Source organism: Octopus bimaculoides, chromosome 30, assembly GCF_046866305.1.
Source record: "Octopus bimaculoides isolate indiv1 chromosome 30, ASM4686630v1, whole genome shotgun sequence".
Taxonomy (NCBI): Eukaryota; Metazoa; Mollusca; class Cephalopoda; order Octopoda; family Octopodidae; genus Octopus; species Octopus bimaculoides.
The window spans coordinates 1,179,020-1,204,334 of record NC_142957.1 but is presented as its reverse complement, the minus strand read 5'-3'; the positions used below and the strand labels follow the sequence as shown (position 1 = coordinate 1,204,334).

Below are 25,315 nucleotides of genomic sequence, written 5' to 3'. Positions count from 1 at the left end.
CTCTCAAAATTGCTCAATGATGCACAGTATGGTTATAAAATATTTGATAAAAATATAAATCATCTCATTTACATGGATGATTTAAAGCTCTTTGCAAAAAATGACCAACAACTCAAAGGCCTACTAGCGATTGTTAAACAATTCAGTGATGACATCAGGATGCAATTTGGCCTTGATAAATGTGCAAAAGCTACCTTTATCAAAGGAAAAATGACAAATACATCTAATGTGAATCTTGACCAGCAAAATGTCATAAAAGAGTTAGAACCAGCGGAGATCTACATATACCTAGGGGTAATTGAAGGGGACAATATCAAGCACTCAGTGATGAGGGAAAGGATCAGAAGAGAATGTTATCGCAGGGTGAGAGCAATACTGAAGACAGAGCTGAACGCGAGAAACAGGATCAAAGCGATCAATGCTCTAGCCATACCAGTCGTGACTTACAGTTTCAATATCGTTAACTGGTCAATTACTGAAATATGTAATGTTGACAGAAAAATACGAAAACTGTTGACAATGCATAGAATGCACCACCCTAAGGCAGATATAGAACGTCTTTATCTGCCAAGAAAAGAGGGAGGCCGAGGACTTCTACAGCTGGCATTATCATAGAAGGTAGCCACAATTGGCCTAGACACCTATCTGAAAAACTCTGAGGACTGGATGCTAAAACTTGAGAGCGAATAATGCAGATATTGACAAAGCCCTTACCCACCAATGGTTAATGGCCTCTGGCTTGAAATCAGAAACAGAGGGGTTTATCATAGCAGCCCAAGATCAATGCCTACCTACAAAGAACTACCAGGCCAACATATTAAAGAACGGCAGCTCCCCATTATGTCGTATATGCCAACAACAAAATGAGACCATCGATCATGTTGTCTCCATGTGCAGTCTGCTTGCGCCTACAGAGTATCTCAACAGGCATGATAGAGCTGCACAATATATTCACTGGGTAATATGCAAAAACCTGGACTTGCCCCATGATAAAAACTGGTGGGAACACAAACCACCCCCAGTACTTGAAAATGATCACATTGCTCTCCTCTGGAACTTCACCATTCAAACTGACAGAAAGATAGACGCAAATAGGCCAGACATCATACTGAAAGACTTCAGACAAAAATCATGCCTCCTCATTGATATGACTGTCCCAATCGATATAAACGTATCTGTCAAGACCTACCAAAAACTGAGCAAATATAAAGATCTTGAAATAGAAATTAGCAAAATGTGGAATCTGAAGACGAAAACAATACCTATTGTCATAGGTGCCCTGGGAATGACAGTGAAACGGGCTGATTACTACCTAGCTCAGATACTAGGAAACACCAAAATGGCTGAAATTCAAAAGATAGTGCTCATGGGAACTGCCCATATCCTACGTAAGATACTGTCTATGTGATCTCAAGTTTTAAAGCAAACACATAATTTTCTTATGTTTTCTTAAACATTCACTTGAACAAAACTGTACAAATCCAAATATATGATACCCTAGGCATAACACCTACATGAACTTCTAACTTGTTGTCTCTTGAGGTCTCTGGGTGAGACTTGGATCCAACTTGTACAAATGCAAAACAAAAGTCAAACATAAAATAATAATAATAATAATAATAATAATAATAATAATAATAATAATAATAATAATAATAATAATAATAATAATAATAATAATAATATCAATAATAATAGTAATAATAATAAGAAGGACTTCATTCATTGGCCACTAGTGTCGACGTATAGGGGACAATACAGCAGACGGGAGCAGTGGGTATTTTACACAAAACAACGAGTAAACTTTTAACAAAAAACACGAGAAAATTAAAATATTACAATGAAATTTCCGCAATAGGGGTGAGACCATGCAGGGTTGGCCCAGATACCCCTAATCCTGAACTACCCGATGCATGGATGGTATACGGGAAGAGTACACCTCTCCTCCTCAAATTCACCAGCCTACAGACGCATTATTGGAGTAGGTCTATTCACACGGGCCATGTTAATGTTTGTTTGTTTACCGTGACTGTGGTATCTGCAGTTTCAGATATTTGTGTGAGTGTTTGTTCCTGTGCATGTTTAGGTTGTTTGCGTTTGGCGGAATCTGCTGATAGCGATGGTGTTGGTTGTGCTGGTGTGCCTTTGCGTGGCAGGTGTCTGTATTTTTTTATTGTGGGTGTTGTTCTGCTTCGAGGAGGTTTTGATTTCTGCTTTGTTAATTGTTTTTTTGCAGTTTGGTTTTCCTTAATCTTCTCTACAAAGAGATGAGGAATCTGCAGCTGTAACTGTGTCTGTGTCTATCTCTAGGTTTATATTCTTATTGATGTGTATATTCATCGATGTTGGGGGAGAGACCTTTCTTCGTTTCTTCCTATGATGGTCAATGTCTTTGGTGGTGTTTCGTTTTTCATTGCTGATATTTTTGCCGGTGATGGTGTTTGTTGGTTGTGGTACTTGTCCTGGCGCAGATAGCAAGCATTCCATCCCTGGCACTTTTTATCCGTTGGATGTAGAAGGCTCCTAAATGAGTATTTTCTCCACAAACAGAACAATGCGGACTTTTTCACTCAGTCATTATTTACAATACTATCCTGTTTTGGAGAGGTAGGTGGTCCGGGATTCTTTTGTAGTTTTCGAGCATGATCTGGAGAAGTATCTCTAATTCCAATCTGGTCCAGTCCTCCCTGACTCTTTTGTCACCTCTATCGGAACGGTATCTGATCTTTACTCGATTATGCATCCCACAAGCCAACCAAGTGGAATCCTGGGAATGCAGACACTCACTACATGGGATGGATACTTGTAATGAACTTGTTGCTTTCGCATGGACTTCAAAACATCGCTATGTATTCGGTATCATCCGTCAGTGCAGCTTCAATACCTGTTTGTGCAATTATTGCTGGCTTCTTTGTGTCTGTTTAGATGCATCTGAAAAGAACTGTTTTTACCTCCACTGCTTCAGAAGCCTGTTTTGTTATAGGTACGTTAGCCCAGGTTTGCTCCTGCTTCATGAGCTCCGAGGCTTGAACCAACTGTTCAACTTTGTGATGTCTATGCTGAAACGTTGCCTTGTCTTAGCTGATGCTGCTGCAATTGTGACCTTGCTGTGATTTGTGGTGGTGATATTGTTATTGTTGTTCTCGTTGGTGTTGGTTTTATTGAGGTCGTTAATATTGTTACTACTATTTCTTCTGGTGGTGGTGTTGTAGGCAGTTGTTTTGTTGCCTCCATCACAGCTACAACTACATCACTGCTATTCTTGATTCTGGTACCGCCGACTGTTTGCTATGAAGAGAGTGTAGGTGTGTGTGTTTGTATTATTACGTTGTTTTTTCTTTTTCGTAGTTTCCATAAAAATCTCCTACCTACCTTCACCTCTTTCTTCTTTCTCTTATGTTAATCAATTTTTTTCAACTGCATCTACTCTTTTTTCTTCTCCATCCCAGACCATTTATGATTTATCCTTTGTGTTGTGATATTTCTTTCCAATGAATTTCACATCACCTCGCATATTATTTGTATATATGTTACGGAATATTTTCATTTTAAAATAACAATTTGCACCCTCAGTTGATTGTTCTTTTAACATTTTTTCTCCTCCTCCTTCTTCTTCTTTTGCTACTTCTACTTCTTCTACTTCTTCCTTAGCTTCTTCTTCTTCTTCTTCTTCTTCTTCTTCTTCTTCTTCTTCTTCTTCTTCTTCTTCTTCTTCTTCTTCTTCTTCTTCTTCTTCTTCTTCTTCTACACATACAGATTCCTCAACACCATCATCATCATCATCATCATCATCACCATGATATTCATAATCACAATAAAGACTGAAAATCTTCATCATTTTCACAAGGATCAAAATTAACATCGTCACCCCATCATCATCATCGACATTCCCGCAATAATTTCTTCGCCTCTGCCACATTATCATATTCATCACTGCTCTCATACCACCCAACATTATCTACAACGTCATCATGAAGTTCATCATGATGGTGATCTACATTTAATGTCTTTCCATGCTTTCTTTTTTCTTTCAATCTCCTTGACGCACTATATACACTCAATCGCTTTCCACAGGAATATGCTATTCTTTGTGAATGTGTGAGGTGTGTGTATGGGTGTGTGTGGGTGTGTGCGTGAGTGTGTTGTGTATGTTTGTGTCTGTGTGAATATCAGTGTCTGGGTTTATGTATGAGTTTCTGATAATTAACGTATATGTTTTTGTGCATGTATGTGTATATATAAGTATGTGTCTTTCAGTATGAGTGAATGTACACGAGGGTATAGACTTCATGTGTATATATTTTTGTATATTATTTATTATGTTTACATCTCGTTCAACGCTAATTACCATTCACGGTTCTATGTTGTAATTGTTTATTGTGAATTACATTATACATGCTTAAATGTTGCAACACCTACCAAATCAGAGTAATTTATGTTACACTTTTCTATGTCTTCATCATTTACTCCTAAACACAAAAGATCCGTCTGCATAAATGACTTCTTTTCTATTGATCATTTCTTTTCCGTCTCCTTCTCCTCCTTGTCTTCTACCACTACATCTTCCTCTTTCTTCCTCTACTACGACAGAAAGAAAGACTGCGACAACTGCAACAGCAGCAAGAAATACTACTACCAGTACTTGTAATAATAATAATAATAATAATAATAATAATAATAATAATAATAATAATAATAATAATAATAACAATTTCATTTATTGGCCACAAGTGCCGACGTACAGGGGACAATACCGTAGATGGGAACAGTGGGGATTTTACGCAAAACAACGAGTAAACAGTTCCGAAAATAATAACAAAACACATGAAACAAGAAACATATTGCAATGAGATTTCCCCAATGGCTGTGATGACTATCCAGGTTTGGCTCAGGTAAACCCTAATCCCGAACAAGCCGATGCTTCGATGGTGCACAGAAAGGGCGCACCTCTCCTCAAATTCACCAGCGTACAGACGCATCATTAGAGTAGGGCTATTTTCTCTACATTCACACACATTTTAGCAACTACATGGAGGGGAATCACTTCTGTCTCGTTGCTGATGGTTTTTGCCGATGCTGGTGTTTGTTGTTTGTTGTCCTCGTCCTGGCGTTGATAGCAGTGGCAAGCCTTCCAACTCTTGCACTTTCTATCAGTTGGGGTTAGAATGCTCGCAGATGAGTAGTGTCTCCACAAACAGAACAATGCGGCCTTTCCCCACTCAGTCATTGTGCAATACAATCCCGTTTTGGAGAGGGAGGTTGTCCGGGATTGAAGTTTTCGGGACATGATCTGGAGAAGTATTTCTAGTTCCACTCCGGGTCAGTCCTCCCTGAATCCTTTGTCCCCTATATTTGGACGGTATCTGGCCCTTCCACGATTATGCGTAATGATCTAAATTAACATCACCCCATCATCAGCATCACAATATCATCAACACTCCAGCAATTATTTCTTCTCCTCTCCCACATCATCATAATCACCACTTCCCCGTCCCACCCAACGTTATCTACAACAACATCCTGAAGTTCACCATGATGGTAATCTATTTTTCATCTCTTCCATCATCCAATTCTTTAGACACAAATTTGTTCCATAAATGTTCTTAACTCAATGTTATGTTCCAGGGTGTTGTACAGTAATAAAATTGCGAAAATCCAAGCAGGGACCTTCCGAAATCTTTCCAGTTTAACCACTCTGTAAGTTGAATCAACCTACGTTTATAATGTTTCTTTGACGATATCTTTCTAAACCTGTTTTTATAAACATCTCCTACCTGAATTGATTCTTCTTCTTCTTCTTCTTCTTCTTCTTCTTCTTCTTCTTCTTCTTCTTCTTCTTCTTCTTCTTCTTCTTCTTCTTCTTCTTCTTCTTCTTCTTCTTCTTCTTCTTCTTCTTCTTCTTCTTCTTCTTCTTCTTCTTCTTCTTCTTCTTCTTCTTCTTCTTCTTCTTCTTCTTCTTCTTCTTCTTTCTCATTCTCCTCTTTAATAATACAGCTTTTTCAATTGCATGAACTAATAATCCGAGTGGGACTGGATAAATTACCTGTATCGCTTTGCTATAAAAACAGGTAGTAATTATAAATTGCACTTAATCTTAGTGCAAGATCCGAAGAGTGGTTTTCGAATTTAACATTTATAATTGAAGTGACAAAGGAGCATATAAGGCATTTTCTTCTTTATGAGTTCAATAAAGGCAACGACACAACGGAGAGCGCGAGGAATAATAATGCACTATATGGGTGTCCGTCAATAAGCGTAAGTCAGCGCCAATGGGACTACTGCAATTACGAGACGAAGACTACAACCTAGAAGATGAACGTCGTCCTGGAAGATCTGTAGAACACGATGAGGACGTTCTGCGAAACTGGTAGAACAAAAGCTCATCGTATCTGCTGAGGAACTAGCAGTGAAGCTTGCATTTGGTTATTCAACTATTCATCGTCTTCTGTGTGCCATCGGTAAATTCAGCAAATTGGGTCAATGGGTTCCTCACAAACTTGCCGAGTCTAATCGTGCCCCGACAGCGATTGTGTACGCTTCTTTGCTGTCACATCTGAGGAAAGAACAATTTTGGACCGAATAGCTATTGGTAACGAGAAATGAATTTTCTACAAGAATACAATGTGCCGAAAGCAGTGGGTAGGAAGAGGAGAAACACCGACACCTCAGGCTAAACAAGATCATCACCCACTTAAGGTGTTCTATTTGTTTGGTGGGATATGAGTTTATGAGTTGTCTAGTCCACTTTCTACATTTAAACTCAAACCAAAAGATAACAAAAGATATCTACTTCGAGCAGCTTGAGCGGCTTATGTCAGCTCTAAAAGAAAAAAAGAACGATCATCTTTCTTATTAAGACGAAAGGTGTTCAACCTTCTGTATACTACCATCAGGATAATACTCGGCCGCATACAGCGAGGATGACATTCCAAAGGCTAGACCAGTCTGAATGGAAAACAAATCGCCACACACCATATTTGCCGGACATATCTACATCTGATTATCAGTTATTCTACAGTCTTCAAAATCATTTGGTTGGAAAAGACATGAATGTTTTAGACGATTTCAGAACAGTACAGGGGGAGTATTTTTCTTTACGGATAAGTGAAATTTGGGAGAGGGGACCTTGGAAGACTACCAGTTAGATGGAAGAGCATTGTAGAAAATGAATGAGAGTATATTTTACATTAAAATAGAATTTTATCTTATTACGACAATGAAAGAAATATAAAAAACGCATTACTTATGGGATAGCATATTACATATTCCTCTCTATTTAGACTTTGTATAACAATGCTATCATGAAAATTGAAGGAGTAATTTTCTAGAACTTTTTTACATTAACAGAATTGTTATTTGGATCATTCTTCATAGTATTTCATTGCTGTCATATTTATAATATCTAATTGCCATCCCATTCTATTGCGCTCTTTCTCTTTGTCTCTATCTACATCCTCAAACCACTTACAGATCTCTAAGGGATTGATTTTGAATGTCTTTGAATGTGAGTTCGTGTGTGTGTGTTTGTGAGTCCTTATGAGTGTGTGTTAGTACATATGTGTGTATGTGTGATTGATCAAGCAGCACGTTTTATCTATGTGTATACATCTGTTTATGTAGTGGTGGTTCAATACTAGTGTATCAACTTGTATTCATTTCTGTATAACATTTACTGCGTTTAGCTCTGGATCAAAGTTGAATACCACTCATCAATCTTGTAATTGTATTGTTAAAGCAACTTTACTCATATATAAATATCTTTAACCTTCCAACTCTTAGCCATTTACTTTCTTTAGTTCTCTGAAAATATTTCCAGCTACGTAACTTCACCATCATCATTATCAAAATTATCCTTGCCATAAATTTTCTCTTGAACACCATTACCAAAAACACCACCACCCTCCCCATCACCACCACCACCATCACCCGTTATCATGATCATGATGATGATATCATCGTGATCGTCATATCCACCACCACCGCCGTCAGCATCATCATCACCACCACCACCAGCATCAGCATCATTATCAACATGAACACTAAATTATCATGAAATCCATTACCACATCAGCAACACCACCATCATCATCATCTTCTACACCATCATCATTAGCGTCTACTTTCCTAATTTTTTAGGTATTATATTTTATATTTGAATACGAACCTGTATACATTTTTTCACTGCTCCCTATTTTGTGTTGCAGAGAGTTGTATGATAATGACATCAATGAATTAGAAGTTGGACCTTTTCAAAATCTTCCCAGTTTAACGGCTCTGTGAGTTGCATTAGTTTCTTTATTCCATTTTGTTAACAATATAATTCTGAACATTCAATGTCTTCCCATGCGAATCCTCATCATTTTCACAATGATCAAAATTAACATCACCCCATCATCAGCATCATAACATCATCATCACCACTCCCGCAATAATATCTTCTCCTCTGCCGCATCATCATTCACATCACAGCTCCCAACCTACTCAACAGTATCTACAACGTCATCATGAAGTTCATCATGATGGTAATCTACTTTTCATATCATCCCTCATCTAATTCTTTATTCATAAATTTGTTCCATAATTTGTTCGACTCAATGTTATGTTCCAGGAATTTGTACAATAACAAAATTGCGAAAATCAAAGCAGGAACCTTCGAAAATCTTTCCAGTTTAACAAACCTGTAAGTTGAATCAACCCACGTTTATAGTATTTCTTTGACGATATCTTTCTAAACCTGTAATGTCTCTCTGTAGATGCAATTTATAGCGTGTCACCTTCACCTCCTTTTACATCTGTTTTTGCTTCTTTACCTGTCTATAGTTCTAGTCCTTCTTCTTCTCCACCTTGTTCTACTTCTTCTATTTGTTCTTCCCCTCCTCCTCCACCACCGTCTACTTCTTCATCGTTTTTGCATCGTGTTGTACTTCGTATTCGTCACCTACTGTTCAGCTTCTCCTTTTCCTTCTTCTCATTCTCGTTGTTATGGTGGCTGTTCTTCTTCCCCCTTCTCTTCTTCTTCAGCTTCTCTTCCTTCTTTTCCTCCTTCTTCTCCTCCTCTTCATCTATTTCTTCGTCTTCTTTTTCTACTTATTCTTCCTTCCCCACCACTACTACTTCTTTCCTTATTTACGTATTCAAATTTTTCCTCCATTTCTCTTTTCTTTTTTTATCGTCTTGTCCTTCGTCTGCATCTTTTTCATATTATATTTCTACATCTCCTCCTCCTTCTCCTCCTTCTTCGTCTTCTTCCACTTCGCCTTTTCGTTCTAGTTCTTCTTTTTGTGTTTCCTCTACTTAATTTGCTTCTATATTTTTTCTTCTTCTTCTTCTTCTTCTTCTTCTTCTTCTTCTTCTTCTTCTTCTTCTTCTTCTTCTTCTTCTTCTTCTTCTTCTTCTTCTTCTTTTTTCCTTCTTCTTCTTCTTCTTCTTCTTCTTCTTCTTCTTCTTCTTCTTCTCCTACAGTTTATCCTTTTCTTCTTGTTCTTCCCCTTCTTGCTCTTCATCTTCTTAATCAACTTCATCATATTCTTGTTCTGCCTCTTTTCCTTATTTTCATTTCTCTTACTACTACTATTACTGCTACTACTACTACCTCTTCTACTTCTACGTGAGAAAGCAGTGCATGGCATCAAAGTGACACTGGGGTAAAATATACGAAGCCCATTATACCCATCATGACTACCCATCTGATAAGGGTACACCAGGCACGTGCATCACAACCACATGTGTGTGACATGGTTATACAGCACATGACCTCGCAGGTGGAGCCCAGTTAGTATTTTTTCAGGTCAAAAGGTCCCTGAATACGGTTTGTTTAAGGATGTTGAGCAAAGCACCCATGTCTCCAAAGGTGAATTATTCAAACCCCCAAAGAATTTCCCTCAACACATGGCTATGATGCTCCCCCATTACTTCTGCTTATGATCAGAGATGGACATATCATCAGCCACAAAGGGACATGCTCAACTGGCTAAAGTCAAACAACTGACAAGCAAATCTGGTATTAAGCAGAATATTTGCTGTAGCCCATCTTTCATACCAAGAGAAAACAATGTACATGATAAAACTTCCAATCAGTTAAGATCAGAAGCCATGAGAGCCACTGCCTGGTACTGAATCCGGGCATTTATTATTATTATTATTATTATTAATATTTTTCGTTTTTGGATTTGGTTTGCAAGATTTTTTATGTTATTTCGTGTGTTGAAGCATATTCTGTTGTGTCTGGGGAGAGTGATTTTCTTATCGTGCCTTAAAATTTAACACAATCACCGTTGAGTGTCACGTTGAAAAGGTTGAAAATGTTGCAAGACGCAACGAAAATTTTAGGAAAATAAAAATAAGCAATAAGTGGAAATTTTAACGGTGAGTGTGTTAAATTTTAAGGCACGATACGAAAATGACTCTCCCCAGACACAACAGATTATTATTATTATTATTATTAAATTTTACCACCACCACCGGCATCAGCATCATCATCATCAACTTCAACACTAAATTATCATCACCGCCATCACCACCACCACAAACATCACAACCAACACCACGACAACCACTATCACCACCACCACCATCATCATCATCATCATCATCATCATCATCATCTACTCCGTCGTCATCATCGTCTTGTTTCCTCAATTTTCAGGCATTATAGCTTATATTTCATTACGAACCTGTATGCATTGTTTCACGATTCACTTTTTTTTTGTTACAGAGAGTTGTATAATAATGATATCAATGAATTAGAAGTTGGATCTTTTCAAACTCTTCCCAGTTTAACGACTCTGTAAGTTGCATTAGTTTTTGATTCTCTATTATTAACATCCTTTCTTGCCTTTAACCCTCCAACGCGGAATATAGCCCACTTATAATTGAATTCCATGTCGCATAATTTTTCACTTCTGTACTTATACTCTTCCGTGAATGTCCCCCTTTCTCTAGTTCCCTTTGTGTTGATCTACGCCACGAGTTCTTAGGCCTACCCCTCTTTCTATATCCATCCGGATTCCACTGTAAAGCACTTTTCGCTACATTTGGTGTGTCCTTTCTAATTGTGCTACCAATCCACTTCCACTTTTCTTAAATATTTGCTCTCTAATCGGAACTTGATTCGTTCTTTTACCAGAGCTCCATATTGCTTATGTGTTCGGGCCATCTGATTTTAAGTATATTACGCAAGCATCTGTTGATGAATGATTGTATTTGCTTATTTGACTTAACTGTTGTGCACCATGTCTCAGCCCCATACAATAACACCGCTTTTACGTTAGTGTTAAAAATTCTTGTTTTGTTATTTATTGAAATTTCACTTGCGTTCCATCCTTTTTTTAACGGGTGAAAAGCGGTCCTTGCCTTACTTATTCTCGTCTTAATATCTTCGTCGGTGCCGCCTGAGAACGTTATCTTACTACCTAAATACGTAAACTCGGCTACATCCTCTACTTCACCGGTTTCTACTTTAATACGCTAAATGTTTTCTTCATTAACGCGCATCATTTTTGATTTGTCGCGGTTGACTTTCAATCCTCGTTTGGCAGCTATTGCTTCTAATTTTGACGTTTTATTTTGCATTTGTGAAAATAGTGCTATATCATCTACAAAGTTGAGATCTTCTAGGGCTTCTGCATCTGTCCATTCAATGCCTGTTTGGCTTTCAATCGTAGTTTCCTTCATAATCCCATCTATAACTAGTAGAAATAAAAAGGGAAAAAGTATACAGCCTTGTCGAACTCGCATTTTTACTTCGAATTTATCCGTAGCTCCGTTTCCAATCAAGACTCTGCATGACATTCCTTGGTAAGTTACTCTTATTATAGATATATACTTGTCTGGTATGCCGTTGTGCTGCATAATTCTCCATAAGCCTTCCCAATCTACACTATCGAATGCTTTTTCGAAATCTATAAAATTAATATGAAGCGGTGCATTCCCATCTGCGCTTTGCTCTAAGATGATGTCAAGAGTGGCAATTTGATCTACACATGAACGGTTTTTCCTAAATCCGGCTTGTTCTTTACGCAACAGTTTGTCGACTGCTGTCCTCATCCGCTCCAAATGTAACATAATTCTAAACATTTAATGTCTTTCCATGCTTTCTCTTTTAACTCACTCTCCTTGACGCATTGTATATACTTACTCGCTTTCCACAGGAATATTCAATTCTTTTTGAATGTCTGACAAGGTGTGTGCGTGCGCATGTGTGTGTTTGTGCGTGTGTGTGTGTGTTTGTGCGTGTGTGTGAGAGAGTATCAGCGTATGAGATTTGATAATGCATATGATTATATTTACATAAATCTAGTAGCACAGACCATCCAAACCGAGTAATTTGCGCCTCGTGCAGCCCACAAGGGCTTTATGTATTTCGGCCGATGTTATCTGCCTTTCGCAGCGCTCAACGTTGGCCGTGGAGAGGGGTGGCATGCCGTCGAGGTTCGGACAGAAAACCTCTACCGTCTCTGACCCAATACTCCCATCGAACCACTGAGCATAGTGCTGGTGGAAGGCCTCACACGTCTGCCTGCAATCACTTAGCTCATGTCCGTCTTCGTTCATCATAGACGAAATTGTTGCTTTGTTACCACTCTGCCTCTCCACCATGCGGGCCCAATGAACAGATTCGGTCCTCTCGCTTCTCAGAGCGTGCGCCTTAGCTGTGACAATGCAACCTTCATGTTTCGCATTGGAGAATTTGTCGAAAGTCATTCTCGCTGCTAGCTCGTCGATTGCAATGCCATTACAAATATCCTCGTCTTACATAGCGACTAGCTCCTCCTCCTTTCTACTTTTATATAAGGCTACTTCTTTGCTAAACCCCATCGATATTGTTAACATCATCATCACCACTCCCACAATTATTTATTCTCTTCTCCCCTATCATCACGCACAATACTGCCCTCATTCAACCCAACATTATCATGAAGTTCATCTTGATGGTAATCTATTTTTCATCTCTTCCATCATCCAATTCTTTAGACACAAATTTGTTCAATAAATGTTCTTTACTCAATGTTATGTTCCAGGAAATTGCACCGAAATGAAATTAAGAAAATCAAAGCAGAAACCTTCCGAAATCTTTCCAGTTTAACAACTCTGTAAGTTGAATCAACCTACGTTTATCGTATTTCTTTGACGATATCTGTCTAAATCTGTAACGTCTTTGCATAGACGCAATTTCTATTTTGTCACCTTTATTTACTTCTGTTCCTGTCTATATTTCTAGTTCTTCTTCCTCTCCTTTTTCTTCTCCACCTTGTTCTTCTATTTGCTCTTCCTCTCCTTCTCCTCCACCTCCATCTCCTTGTCTACCTCCTCCACTTCCTCCTTGTTGTTTTCCTTCTTCTTTTTCTTCTCCTTCTCAGTCTTCTTCTTCTACCTCTTCTTTTTCTTTAGCTTGTACTTCGTATTCTTCACCTTCTGTTCAGCTTCTTCATCTCCTCCTTCTAAATTTTCTCATGCTTTTGTTGTTGCTGCTGTTCTTCTCTGCCTCTTCCTCTTCTTCAGCTTCTCCTCTCCTTCTCCTCCGTCTTCTTCTCCGTTTTATCCTCCTCTTCCTCTATTTATTCGTCTTTTTTCTCTATTTATTCTTCTTTCTCTACTATTACTTCTTTCCTTTTACTTTTTCAAATCTTTCCTCCAATTCTCTTTTCTTTTAAATCCTCTTGTACTTTGTATCTTTTTCATCTTCTATTTCTACGTTTTTGGTTCTACTCCTTCTTCTTCTTTTTCTGCTTCACCTCTTCCTCCTTTATCATCCTTTCTTCTATTCTTCTATTTTTCTTCATTTTTATTTCTCTTCTTCTTTTACTAATTCTCCTTTTTATTCTTTATCTGCATCACGATCGTTATGCTTATCATGACAATTATCATCATCACCAAAATTTTCGTCATCAATACATTTATTACTGGCAACACCATTTTCATCATCCCCGCCATAATCACCATTAGCATCATCACCATTATTAACATTAACAACATCTCCTACCTCGTCCTCCTCTGCCTTGTCATCATATCCACTATCACCACCACCACCATCTTCATCGTCATCCTCACTCACCTAATTATTTCGCTGTAATTTATAATATTTATTCCGAAACCCACTTCTTTTGGATCTTCCCATTAATAATACAGCTTTTTCAATTGCATGAACTAAATGTCGGAGTGGGACGGGATAAATTACTTGCATCACCTTAATATAAGAGCAGATAGTAATGTCACCTTTGACTTATACTTAGTGCAAGTTTCGATTTTAAAAGGTTTTTTTTTCAAAGCTATAATGGAAGTGACAAGGGAGCAGATTCTACATCATGTGTTCAATAAAGGCAACAACACAATAGAAAGTGCAAATTCAATATCACCATCACCATCAGCGTCATCATAGTCACCATCACAACGATTATCATCATCATCATCATCAGCAGCAGCAGCACCACCACCACCACCACCATCAGCATCATCATCGTCACCGTATTTTCCTTATCATAATTGTCGTTTTCTTTCCTTCTCCACATTCATCTAATTATTTCCCTATAATTAGATGCTCGACGAGGACGATCTGCAAAAACTGGTAGAGAAAAATCCCATCGTATCACTTGAGGAACTAGCAGTGACGATTGCATTTGGTCATTCAACCATTCATCGACACATGCGTGTCAACGGAAATGTTAGCAAATTGGGTCAATGGGTTCCTCACAAATTCTCCGACGCTGATCGCGCGCAGACAGCGAATGTGTGCCCTTCTTTGCTGTCAGGTCTGACGAAAGAATCATTTTAGACCGAATAGTTGCTGGTGACAAGAAATGAATTCTCTACAAAAATATCAAGCACCGAAGACAATGGGTAGGAAAAGGAGAAACGCGGTCACCCCTGGCTACAGAATGTCTTAACCCACTTAATGTGTTACTATGTGTTTGGTGGGATATGAGTTGTCTGGTTCACTTTGAAGACTTAAATTCAAACCAAAAGAAAAGAAAGAATATTTACAGCGAGCAGCTTGAACGGCTTAAGTCATCTCTAAAAGAAAAACGATCGTCATTGTTATCAAGCCGAAAATTGTTCTACCATAAGGATACTGCTCCGCAACATACAGCAAGGATGACATTCCTAAGGCTAAATCACTCTGAATGGGAAAGGAATCCACATACACCATTTTTGCCGGACACATCCACAACTGGTTATCAGTGATTCTGCAGTCTTCACAATCATTTGGATGCAAAAAATGAGAATTTTGTAGTCGATTTCAGAACAGTATTCGAGGAGTAGTTTTCCTTACGGACAAGTGATGTTTGAAAGAGGGATCTTGCACGTCTACCAGATAGATTGAAGAGCATTGTAGAAAATGAAGGAGACTATATTTTAGATTTAAAAAGAAAGTTCTTTATCTTAATTTTGAAGAAGTATAAAAAATACGCATTATATATGGGATGACCCAATACATTCCTCTCAACTTAATTTTCATTTTGCAGGACATTGTATAACAATGCTATCAGGAAAATTGAAATAGGAATTTTCCAGAACTTTTCTAGTTTAACAAAATTGTAATTTGGATAGTTCTTGATAGTATTTCATTGCCGTAATATTTATAATTTATAATTGCCATCCCATTCTCTTGCGATCATTCTCCTTGTCAATCTCTGCATTCTCACTCACTCAACAGAGCTGTATGTGATCGATTTTGAATGTCTGTCATTGTGTGTGTGTGTGTGTGTGTGTGTGTGTGTGTGTGTGTGTGTGTGTGTGTGTGTGTTTGTTTGTGAGTTCTAATATGTGTCTATTGGTACGTAAAAGTGTACGTGTATACATATGTTTATGTTTTGTATGTGGGTGTCTGAATATAAGTGAATCAACTAGTATTCATGTTTGTATAACATTTACTGCGTTGAAATCTGGACCAACATTGAATGCTGCCCATAAAGTTTGGAACTATATTTTTAAGGTTCCTTTACTCATATATAAATATCTTTAACCATCCAACTATTAACCATTTACATTTTTTATTTCTCTGAAAATATTTCCAGGTAGATAATTTCTTCTCCATCACCATCATCAAACTCCTCATTGCCATAACTTTCCTCATCTACACCATTACCATAAACATCACCAACGCCACCAACATCTTCACCATCATCATGAACAGTATTATCATCATTATCATCAAACTCATCATCATCATCACTACCACTACCACCGGCATCAGCATCATCATCAACTTGAACACTAAATGATCATCATATCCATCACTACCATCACAACCAACAGCAAGACAACCACCACCATCATCATGGTCATCATCCGCCCCGTCAACACCACCACCATCAGCGTCTACTTTCCAAACTTTTTAGGCATTATGTATTATATTTCATTACGAACCTGTATACACTTTTTCACTGTTCATTTTTTTGTTACAGAGAGTTGTATAATAATGCTATCAATGAATTAGAAGTTGGCTCTTTTCAAAATCTCCACAGTTTAAAGACTCTGTAAGTTGCAATAGTTTTTTTGATTCTCTTACATTGATAATATAATCCTGAACATTTAACGCCTTTCCATGCTTTCGTTTTTCTCTCAATCTCTATGACGCACTATATACACTCAGTCCCTTTCCACAGGAATATGCAGTTCTTTGTGAATGTCTGAGGCTTGTGTGTGTGTGCGTGTGAATATCAGTGTCTGGGCTTACGTATGATTTTCTGATAATTAATGTATATGATTATGTGTATGTATGTGCACATGTAAGTCTGTGTCTTTGAGTATGAGTGAATGTACAAGAGGGTATAGACTTCATGTGTATATCCTTTTGTATGTTATTTATTATGTTTACTTCTCGATCAACGCTGAATGCCATTCATGGCTCTCCGTTCTGATTAATTATTGTGAATTACATTATACATATTTTGAAGCTTCCTACACTTGCCAAGTCCGAGTAATTTACTTTACACATTTCGATTTCTTCATCATTTGCTACTAAACGAGAAAGATGCATCTGCATAAATTACTTCTTTTCTGTTGATCATTTCTTTTCCTTCTCCTCCTACTACTATTAACAACAACGACAACAACAACAACAACAACAACACCAACAACAACAATAATAATAATAATAATAATAATAATAATAATAATAATAATAATAATAATAATAATAATAATAATAATAATAATAATTTCATATATTGGCCACTAGTGCCGACGTATAGGGGACAATACGGCAGACGGGGGCAGTGGGGATTTCACACAAAACAACGAGGAAACAGTTGCGGAAACAATAACACTACTTGTTGTGTCGCAGGCTTTGCAGTTTCCAATGCCACCGGTATTAATATTTCCACCACCTCGAACATCACTATTGTTGTCACCGCTTTAGCTGTCCCAGTTATAAGTTACAGCTACAATATATTTAGCTGCACCGTAAATGAACTAATCATAATAGAGAGCAAAAGCAGAAAAATAATGACAGGATTTAGAATGCACCACTGAAAATATGACATAGAAAGGTTATATATACAACGTATGGGAGGTGGCAGAGAGCTAGAAAACTTTTACATAATAACCACCATAGGACTACAAAAATATCTACTTCAGAAGCAAGGAAAACTAATACAAATAGCCACAAAACACGAGCAAACCAAAAACCTATTTGCAATCTTTAAGGAAGCTGACAAATACAAAAAAGAAGTCATACTACCTGTCAACGATGAAGAAAAAGAAGAAAAAACCAAAGATTTAAAGCAACAGAAATCCGAATTAAAACTGTAGCAGCAGCGGATTATGATAACACGAAGGCAAGAAAAGCCCCTTGATAGCAAATACTGGGTTAAACTGAACGCAAAATAAATAGAGAAAGCAACATTACAACAATGGCTGAGAAGCTCAGGACTCAGATCAAATACTGAAGGATTTTAAATACTGAAGGATTTTTAAATACTGAAGGATTTTTAAATTGGGGCACAAGACTAACGCTTCCCCACCAGAAATTATTAAAAACATATAATGAAAAGAATCACAAGAAGTAACTGCAGAATATGTAGAGATGGACAAGGATCAACAGTTATGGCTAAGGAGGAATATTTTCAGACACGACTGAGATGGGATCTATATACACTGGAAGCTATACCAAAACTATGGAAGAATAACAGGAAAATCGTTGTAGACACTAAGAAAGCAACCACACAATAGGATATGCCAATGCACACAGATATAGAAATTCAAGCCAATAGTACGGATATAGTTGTCAGAGATCATTAAGAAAATGCTTTCTAATCGATGTATCAATACCAACAGATGACAATGTTCCTCTGAAAGAAATGGAGAAATTTTCAAAATAATATGATCTGGAAATAGACGTAAGCTGAATGCGGAGTCTCAAAAGATAGAAACAATTCCATCATAGTAGGCGCATGACAAAAGCACCAACACTAACAAATATATATAACATACTGAAAATAGCACCACTAGGCATCTCACACATGCTGCGTAAAACCATTTCAATAAAGTAAAAGTAATAGCATCACAACAAACTACAGCGCTCGGTAGTGCAGTGAAATCACGTAAAAGAAATAAGCCTGCTGAATAATAATAATAATAATAATAATAATTGTCATTATTATTGTTATTATTATTATTATTATTATTAGTAGTAGTAGTAGTAATAGTAGTAGTAGTAGTAGTGTAAAACGTTGGCTGGATTGATGGGGCAAGAGGGAATATGACAACCAATTACAAAGTTGTGAAGGATTCATTCAGTCTTAAAAACGATAACGTGGGAAATGTATGAGTGAATGCGAATGTGTGTGAGAGTGTGTGAGTGTGCTTAAGAGAGCGTGGGTGTGGGTGTTATTGCGTTGTTTTTGTCCTAGATTTCCCTCTATTCATGCCATTTCTTTCCAACGTTTTCACATCACCTCATATATTATTTGTACATTTTAAAATAAATATTGTCACCCTCAATTGATTGTTAATCTAATAATTCTTCTTCTTCTTCTTCTTCTTCTTCTTCTTCTTCTTCTTCTTCTTCTTCTTCTTCTTCTTCTTCTTCTTCTTCTTCTTCTTCTTCTTCTTCTTCTTCTTCTTCTTCTTCTTCTTCGTTTTCTCATTCTTCTCTTTTCCGCATACACAATCATCAACGCCACCAACTTCACAACCAACATCATAAGGTCATCATTACCCCTCCCAAAATTATGTCTTCTCCTCTCCCACATCATCTTACTCATCATTGCCCCCATACAAAACATCATTATCTACAACATCGCCATGAAGTCCATCATGATGTTAATCTACTTTTCATCTATTCCATCATCTAATTCTTTAGATAATAAATTTCTTCAATAAATGTTCTTATCTCAATGTTATGTTCCAGGGAGTTGTACAGTAATAAAATTGCGAAGATCAAAGCAAAAACCTTCCGAAATCTTTCCAGTTTGACAACTCTGTAAGTTGAATCGACCTACTTTTATCGTATTTCGTTGACGATGTCTTTCTAAATCTGTAATGTCTTTCCTGAGATGCAATTTACAGTTTGTGAATGTATGTGAACGTGAGTATGAGCCAAACTACGAGATGTGCGATATATGGGAGCGTGATGCTTGAGGGGAAGCATTTGGTACATGCATGGGTATGCATCTCTGTATGGATGAATGGATGTGAGTGTATGTATGTACATTACATACGGTGTCTAACTGTAGATGGAATCTAATTAACAGTTTTGAATAACCCTTGTAGATGTATATTTTTGCACCAGGTGATTTAAAATTTTTTTAAATATTCTTTAACCGTTTTAGTTGTTTTGGTTGTCATTGCTGATGTTATTGTTGTCGATGATGCTATTCTCCTTCATTTTTTTTTTCCACTTCTTCTTCACCTTCATATCCTTCTATATCTATTTCTGGAGTAAAATATACGACGCCCAGTATACCCATCATGACTACCCGTCTGATAAGGGTACACCAGGCACCTGCATCACAACAATATGTGCACGACATGGTGATCTCATATCAAGATAAACAGCGCATGACCTCGCAGTTGGGGCCCAGTTAGAATTTCCTTCGGGTAGAGTAGCCTATCACGCTCAAAGGTCCCTGAATATGGAGAAACACCGACACCCCAGGTTTAAAGACGATCTTCCCCCATTTAAGGAGTTACTATTTGTTTGGTGGGATATGATTTGTCTAGTCCACTTTGGACATTTAAACCCAAGCCAAACAATGACGAAGACTATCTAGTGAAAGCAGCTTGAGTGGCTTACGTCAGATCTAAAAGAAAAACGACCATCTTTCTTATCAAGACGAAAGGTGTTCAACACCATTATCATAAACACAAGCACCACCATCATCATCATCATCATCATCCTGATCATCATCATCACCTTCATCATCATCATCATCATCAATGCCACAACCACCGGCATCAGCATCATCAACTTGAACAATAAATTATGATCTCATCCATCACCACCATCACAAACATCACAACCGACATCACGTCAACCACCATCACCATCATAAATCAACATCAGCACCACCATCATCATCTACACCATCATCATCTCCACCATCAACATCTACACCATCATCATCAGCATCATCAACACTTTCCTCAAATTTAGGCAATATATTTTACATTTCATTCGGACCTGTGCACATATTTTCACGCCTCCCTTTTTTGTTACAGAACTTTGCATAATAATGCTATCAGTGAATTAGAAGTTGGATCGTTTCAAGATCTTCCCAGTTTAGAATCTCTGTAAGTTGCATTCAATTTTTGATTCTCTCTTATTGACAATATAATTCTAAACATTTCATGTCTTTCCATGCTTTCCTTTTACTCTCACTCTTCTTGACGCACCATATACACTCAGTCGCTTTCCACTGGACTATTTATTCTTTGTGAATACCTCGGAAATGTGTGTGTGTGTGTGTGTGTGTGTGTGAATCTCAGTTTCTGAGTCTATGCATGAGTTTCTGATAATTAATGCATATGATTTGGACTATGTATGCGCATATGTAAGTCTGTGTCTTGCAGTATCACTGAATGTACCCGAGTGTACGACTTGTGCTTGTATGTCCTATTGTATATCATTTATCATAATCTTTGTATATATGTACATAAGTCTGTCTTTCAGTATGAGTGAACGTACACGAGTTTACGACTTCACTTGTGTATCCTTTTGTATATTATTTCGTATGTTTACTTCTCGATCAACGCTGTTTACCATTCATGGCTCTCCGTTCTAATTAAACAAATTCTTTACATGTTGTTGTTTTTGTTTTCTTCTTCTTCTTCTTCTTCTTCTTCTTCTTCTTCTTCTTCTTCTTCTTCTTCTTCTTCTTCTTCTTCATTTTCTTCTTCTTCTTCTACTTCTTCTTCTTAATCTTATTCTTTTACACATGCACAATCTACAACGCCAACATCATCATCAATATCATATACTTCATCACAACAAAACCTGCGAATTCTCATCCACTTTACAATGATCAAATTTAACATCATCCCATCATCAGCATCATAACATGACCATCAACTCTCCCACAATAATTTCTTCTCCTCTGCCACATTATCATATTCTTCACTGACCCTATCCCACCCAACATTGTCTACAACATCATCATGAGGTTCATCATGATGGTAATCTACTTTTCATCTCTTCCATCATCCAATTCTTAGCACACAAATGTGTTCCATAAATGTTTTTAACTCACTGTAATGTTCCAGGAAATTGAACTATAACAAAATTAAGAAAATCAAAGCAGGAACCTTCGGAAATCTTTCCAGTTTAGCAACACTGTAAGTTAAATCGACCTACGTTTCTATTATTTCTTTGACCATATATTTCTATATCTGGAATGTCTTTGTACAAATGCATTTTATAGATTGTGAATATATGTGAATGTGATTGTGGGCCCATTTCTGAGTTGTGAGATCGTGATACTTGAGGGGAAACATTTAGTGCATGCTTGTATATATTTCTCTGTGTGGATGAATGGATGTGAGCGTACGTGTGTATATTACATACGGTGTTTAACTGTAGATCTATCTAAATAACATCCCTGAATAACCCTTGTGGATGTATATTTCGCACATCTGATTATCAGTTATTCTGCACTCGTCGAAATCATTTGAATGGGAAAAACATTTGAATTTTTTAGTGGAGATCAGAACAGTACTGGAGGAGTATTTTTCGTTGCGGACAAGTGAAGTTTCGGATAGGGGCCTCAGAGGTCTGTCAGATAGATGGAAGAGCATTGTAGAAAATGAAGGAGAGTATATTTTAGACTAGAAGAGAACTTTGTTTATACTATTTATGAAAATTAAGTAGTATAAAAACTGCATTATATTTGGGATGACAGTAAGCATATTGTATGACAATGCTATCTAGAAAATTGAAGGAAGAATTTTCCAGAAATTTTCTAGTTTAACAGAATAGTGATTTGGATCATTCTTGATAGTATTTCATTGCCGTCGTATTTATAATTTTTAATTGCCACCCCATTCTATTGCGCTCTTTATCTTTGTCTCTATCTACATCCTCAAACCACCTCCACAGCTGTAAGTGAACGATTTTGAATGTTCGTCGATGTGAGTATGCTTGTGTGTTTTAGGGAGTCTTTATGTATGTGCGTGTTAGTACATAAGCGTGTGGGATTGCTGAAGCAGCACATTTCATGTATGTGTATATATATATATGTGTTTATGGTTTGGTTATGGCTTGTTTAATACTAGTGTATCAACTTGTATTGAAGTCTGTACATTTACCGCCTTTAGATGAACGATGAATGTCGCCCCTCAATCTTCTAATTGTATAGTTAAAGCAACTTTACTCATATATAAATATATCTAACCTTCCAACTTTTAACGATTTACTTTCTTTATTTCTGTGAAAATATTTCCAGCTACATAATTGCTTCACCATCACCATCATCAAAATCATCATTACCATAGCCTTCCTCATCGACATCATTATCTTAAACACCACCCCCACAAACACCATCATCATCACTATCATCATCATCATCTTCATCATCATCACTACCACCACCTAGCATCCTGATCAACTTGAACACTAAATTAAAACCGTCCTCGCCCTCCAAATTGTCATACCATCACCACCATCACAAACATCACCACCAACACCACCACAACCAATGGAATCATGATCATCATCGTCTACTCCGTTATCATCGCCGTATACTTTCCTAATTTTTGAGGCATTATATTTGTATATACATTACGAACCTCTATACGTTTGTTCACGATTCACATTTTTGTTACAGAGAGTTGTATAGAAATGCAATAGATGAATTAGAAGTTGGATCTTTTCAAAATCTTCCCAGTTTAAGGACTCTGTAAGTTGCATTAGTTTTTTGATTCTCTTCTTTTGACAATATAATTCTAAACATTTAATTCCTTCCATGCTTTCCTTTTTCTCTCTCAATCTCCTTGACGCATTACATATACTCAGTCGCATTCCCCAGGAATATGCAATTCTGGGTTAATGTCTGAGGAGGTGTGTGTGTGTGTGTGTGTGTGTGTGTGTGGTTATCAGCGTCTGGGTTTATGTATGAGTGTCTGATACTTAATGAATATGATTTTGTGTATGCATGTGCATCTATAAATAAATCTATGTAATTCAGTATGAATGGCCGTACACCAGTGTACGACTTCTGTTTGTATATCCCTTTTTGTATATTATTTATTATGTTTACTTCTCGATCAATGCTGATTACCATTCATGGATCTCCGTTCTAATCATATATTGTGAATTACATTACACATGTTTAAATTTTGCTCCACTTTTCAACTCAGAGTAATTCATTTTACGCTTTTCTATATATTTATCATTTACTCCTACAACACAAAATATACGTCTGCATAAATTTCTTCTCTGTTGATCATTTCTTTCCTCCTACTTTTCCTTCTCCCCGTCACCATCACATCCTCCTTCATGTACCGCAAGAAAAACAACAGCTGCGACAACTGCAACAGCAGCAAGACATAGTACTACTATTAATACTACTACTAATACTACTACTATTAATAATAATAATAATAATAATTTCATTTATTAGCCACTAGTGCCGACGTATAAGGGACAATACAGTAGATGGGGATTGTGGGGCTTTTTCACAAAACTACGAGTATACAGTTACAAAACAATAACAAAACCAGGGGTCAAGAAAAATATTACAACGAAATTTCCCCAGTAGGGGTGATGACCACCCAGGGTTTGCTCAGGTAGCCCCTAATCCTGAGCCACGTCGATGCTTCGATTGTACTTGGAAGGGTAAAACCTTCCTCCTCAAATTCACCACCCTAAAGACGCATTAGAGCAGAACCACTCAGGCGGACCATTTTAGCAACATTCAAACCTTTCAGCAAATGTGATGGGGGTCATCACTTCTTTATACATTCTCATCTTCTTTCCAAGTGAAGTCTGAAATATTTGATGAGGGTTTTTGCCGAAGAGAAAAGTCTGTCTCTAGACATTGCAACCTGCTCCAATACACAACCTCTTTTACTACTGCTGCCACACAGAGGAAATATCCCGGCCCTTCCCGGCCAAAGAAAGCGACGGGTCGGTCTTCACTATGGACTCGGCCTATAGACAGATCTATCCTGCACGCAACAGCAACTGTTCGACACAACTCCACAAGTCAGTATTACCTGACACTGAACGAGCGTTTGCAGGACGGTTTTGTCGCTCTGTGTGCAATGAGGGCAGATTCGTGTGAGAGCACCTCCGTGCCTGCAGAGTTTATCTCGGATGGGCGGTGCGCCCTGGTAGCACTGCGAAGTGAGGGATATCTGGAAGTTATTCATCAGCCCCGGCTCAAACGTCCTCAGGGACACACCGGTCAGTTCGACTTTCTTGATGCCCAGAGTCTCTCCGAGTGCGCCATCGTACTTTTTCGCCGGTAACCCTCTACATAATTTGAACCGTTGATTCTCCACTGACCGATTTTTCGCACTGGTGAGTGCTTGGCAACATTCCAGATGCCAGACACACACTCTCTCTCTCTCTCTCTGGGTTTCTTCTCGACCTAGGACTGCAGCTTAGTAAAGCAGAGAAGTTGGGAAAGTGCCTGTTTGACAGACGGCAACTACACCTGTTCTCCGTTTAGGCAGAATATCTGGAGATACCGTATCCTCAGCGTATGTCTGCGCATCAATAGTCACGGACGCCTCACCGAACGAACCTGTCCACATGAATGTGAAGAGGAGGCGCTCCGACTTGGTGAGGTGCCAACGGACTACAATCTTCAAAACCGTCATCTCCATCACCAACAGAGAACATCACCACCAACATCAGCATTAATATCATGTTCAT

General features: G+C 37.7%; 1 protein-coding gene across 2 annotated transcripts in view; it reads left to right on the top strand.

Annotated features, from left to right (window-relative positions):
- The window catches only part of LOC106881167 (uncharacterized), a 106,982-nt gene that overhangs the window by 45,961 nt on the left and 35,706 nt on the right, over positions 1-25,315 (top strand). For both annotated transcript variants that reach the window (XR_016239249.1, XM_089346520.1), the window contains exons 14-23: positions 5,626-5,697; positions 8,205-8,276; positions 8,609-8,680; positions 10,715-10,786; positions 13,020-13,091; positions 16,404-16,475; positions 19,352-19,423; positions 20,662-20,733; positions 21,703-21,774; positions 23,262-23,333. Coding sequence is in view for 1 of the 2 variants with exons in the window: in XM_089346520.1 (XP_089202646.1) it covers positions 5,626-5,697; positions 8,205-8,276; positions 8,609-8,680; positions 10,715-10,786; positions 13,020-13,091; positions 16,404-16,475; positions 19,352-19,423; positions 20,662-20,733; positions 21,703-21,774; positions 23,262-23,333 (720 nt within the window). In the remaining variant the exon portion in view is untranslated. The remainder of the gene's footprint in view (positions 1-5,625; positions 5,698-8,204; positions 8,277-8,608; positions 8,681-10,714; positions 10,787-13,019; positions 13,092-16,403; positions 16,476-19,351; positions 19,424-20,661; positions 20,734-21,702; positions 21,775-23,261; positions 23,334-25,315) is intronic.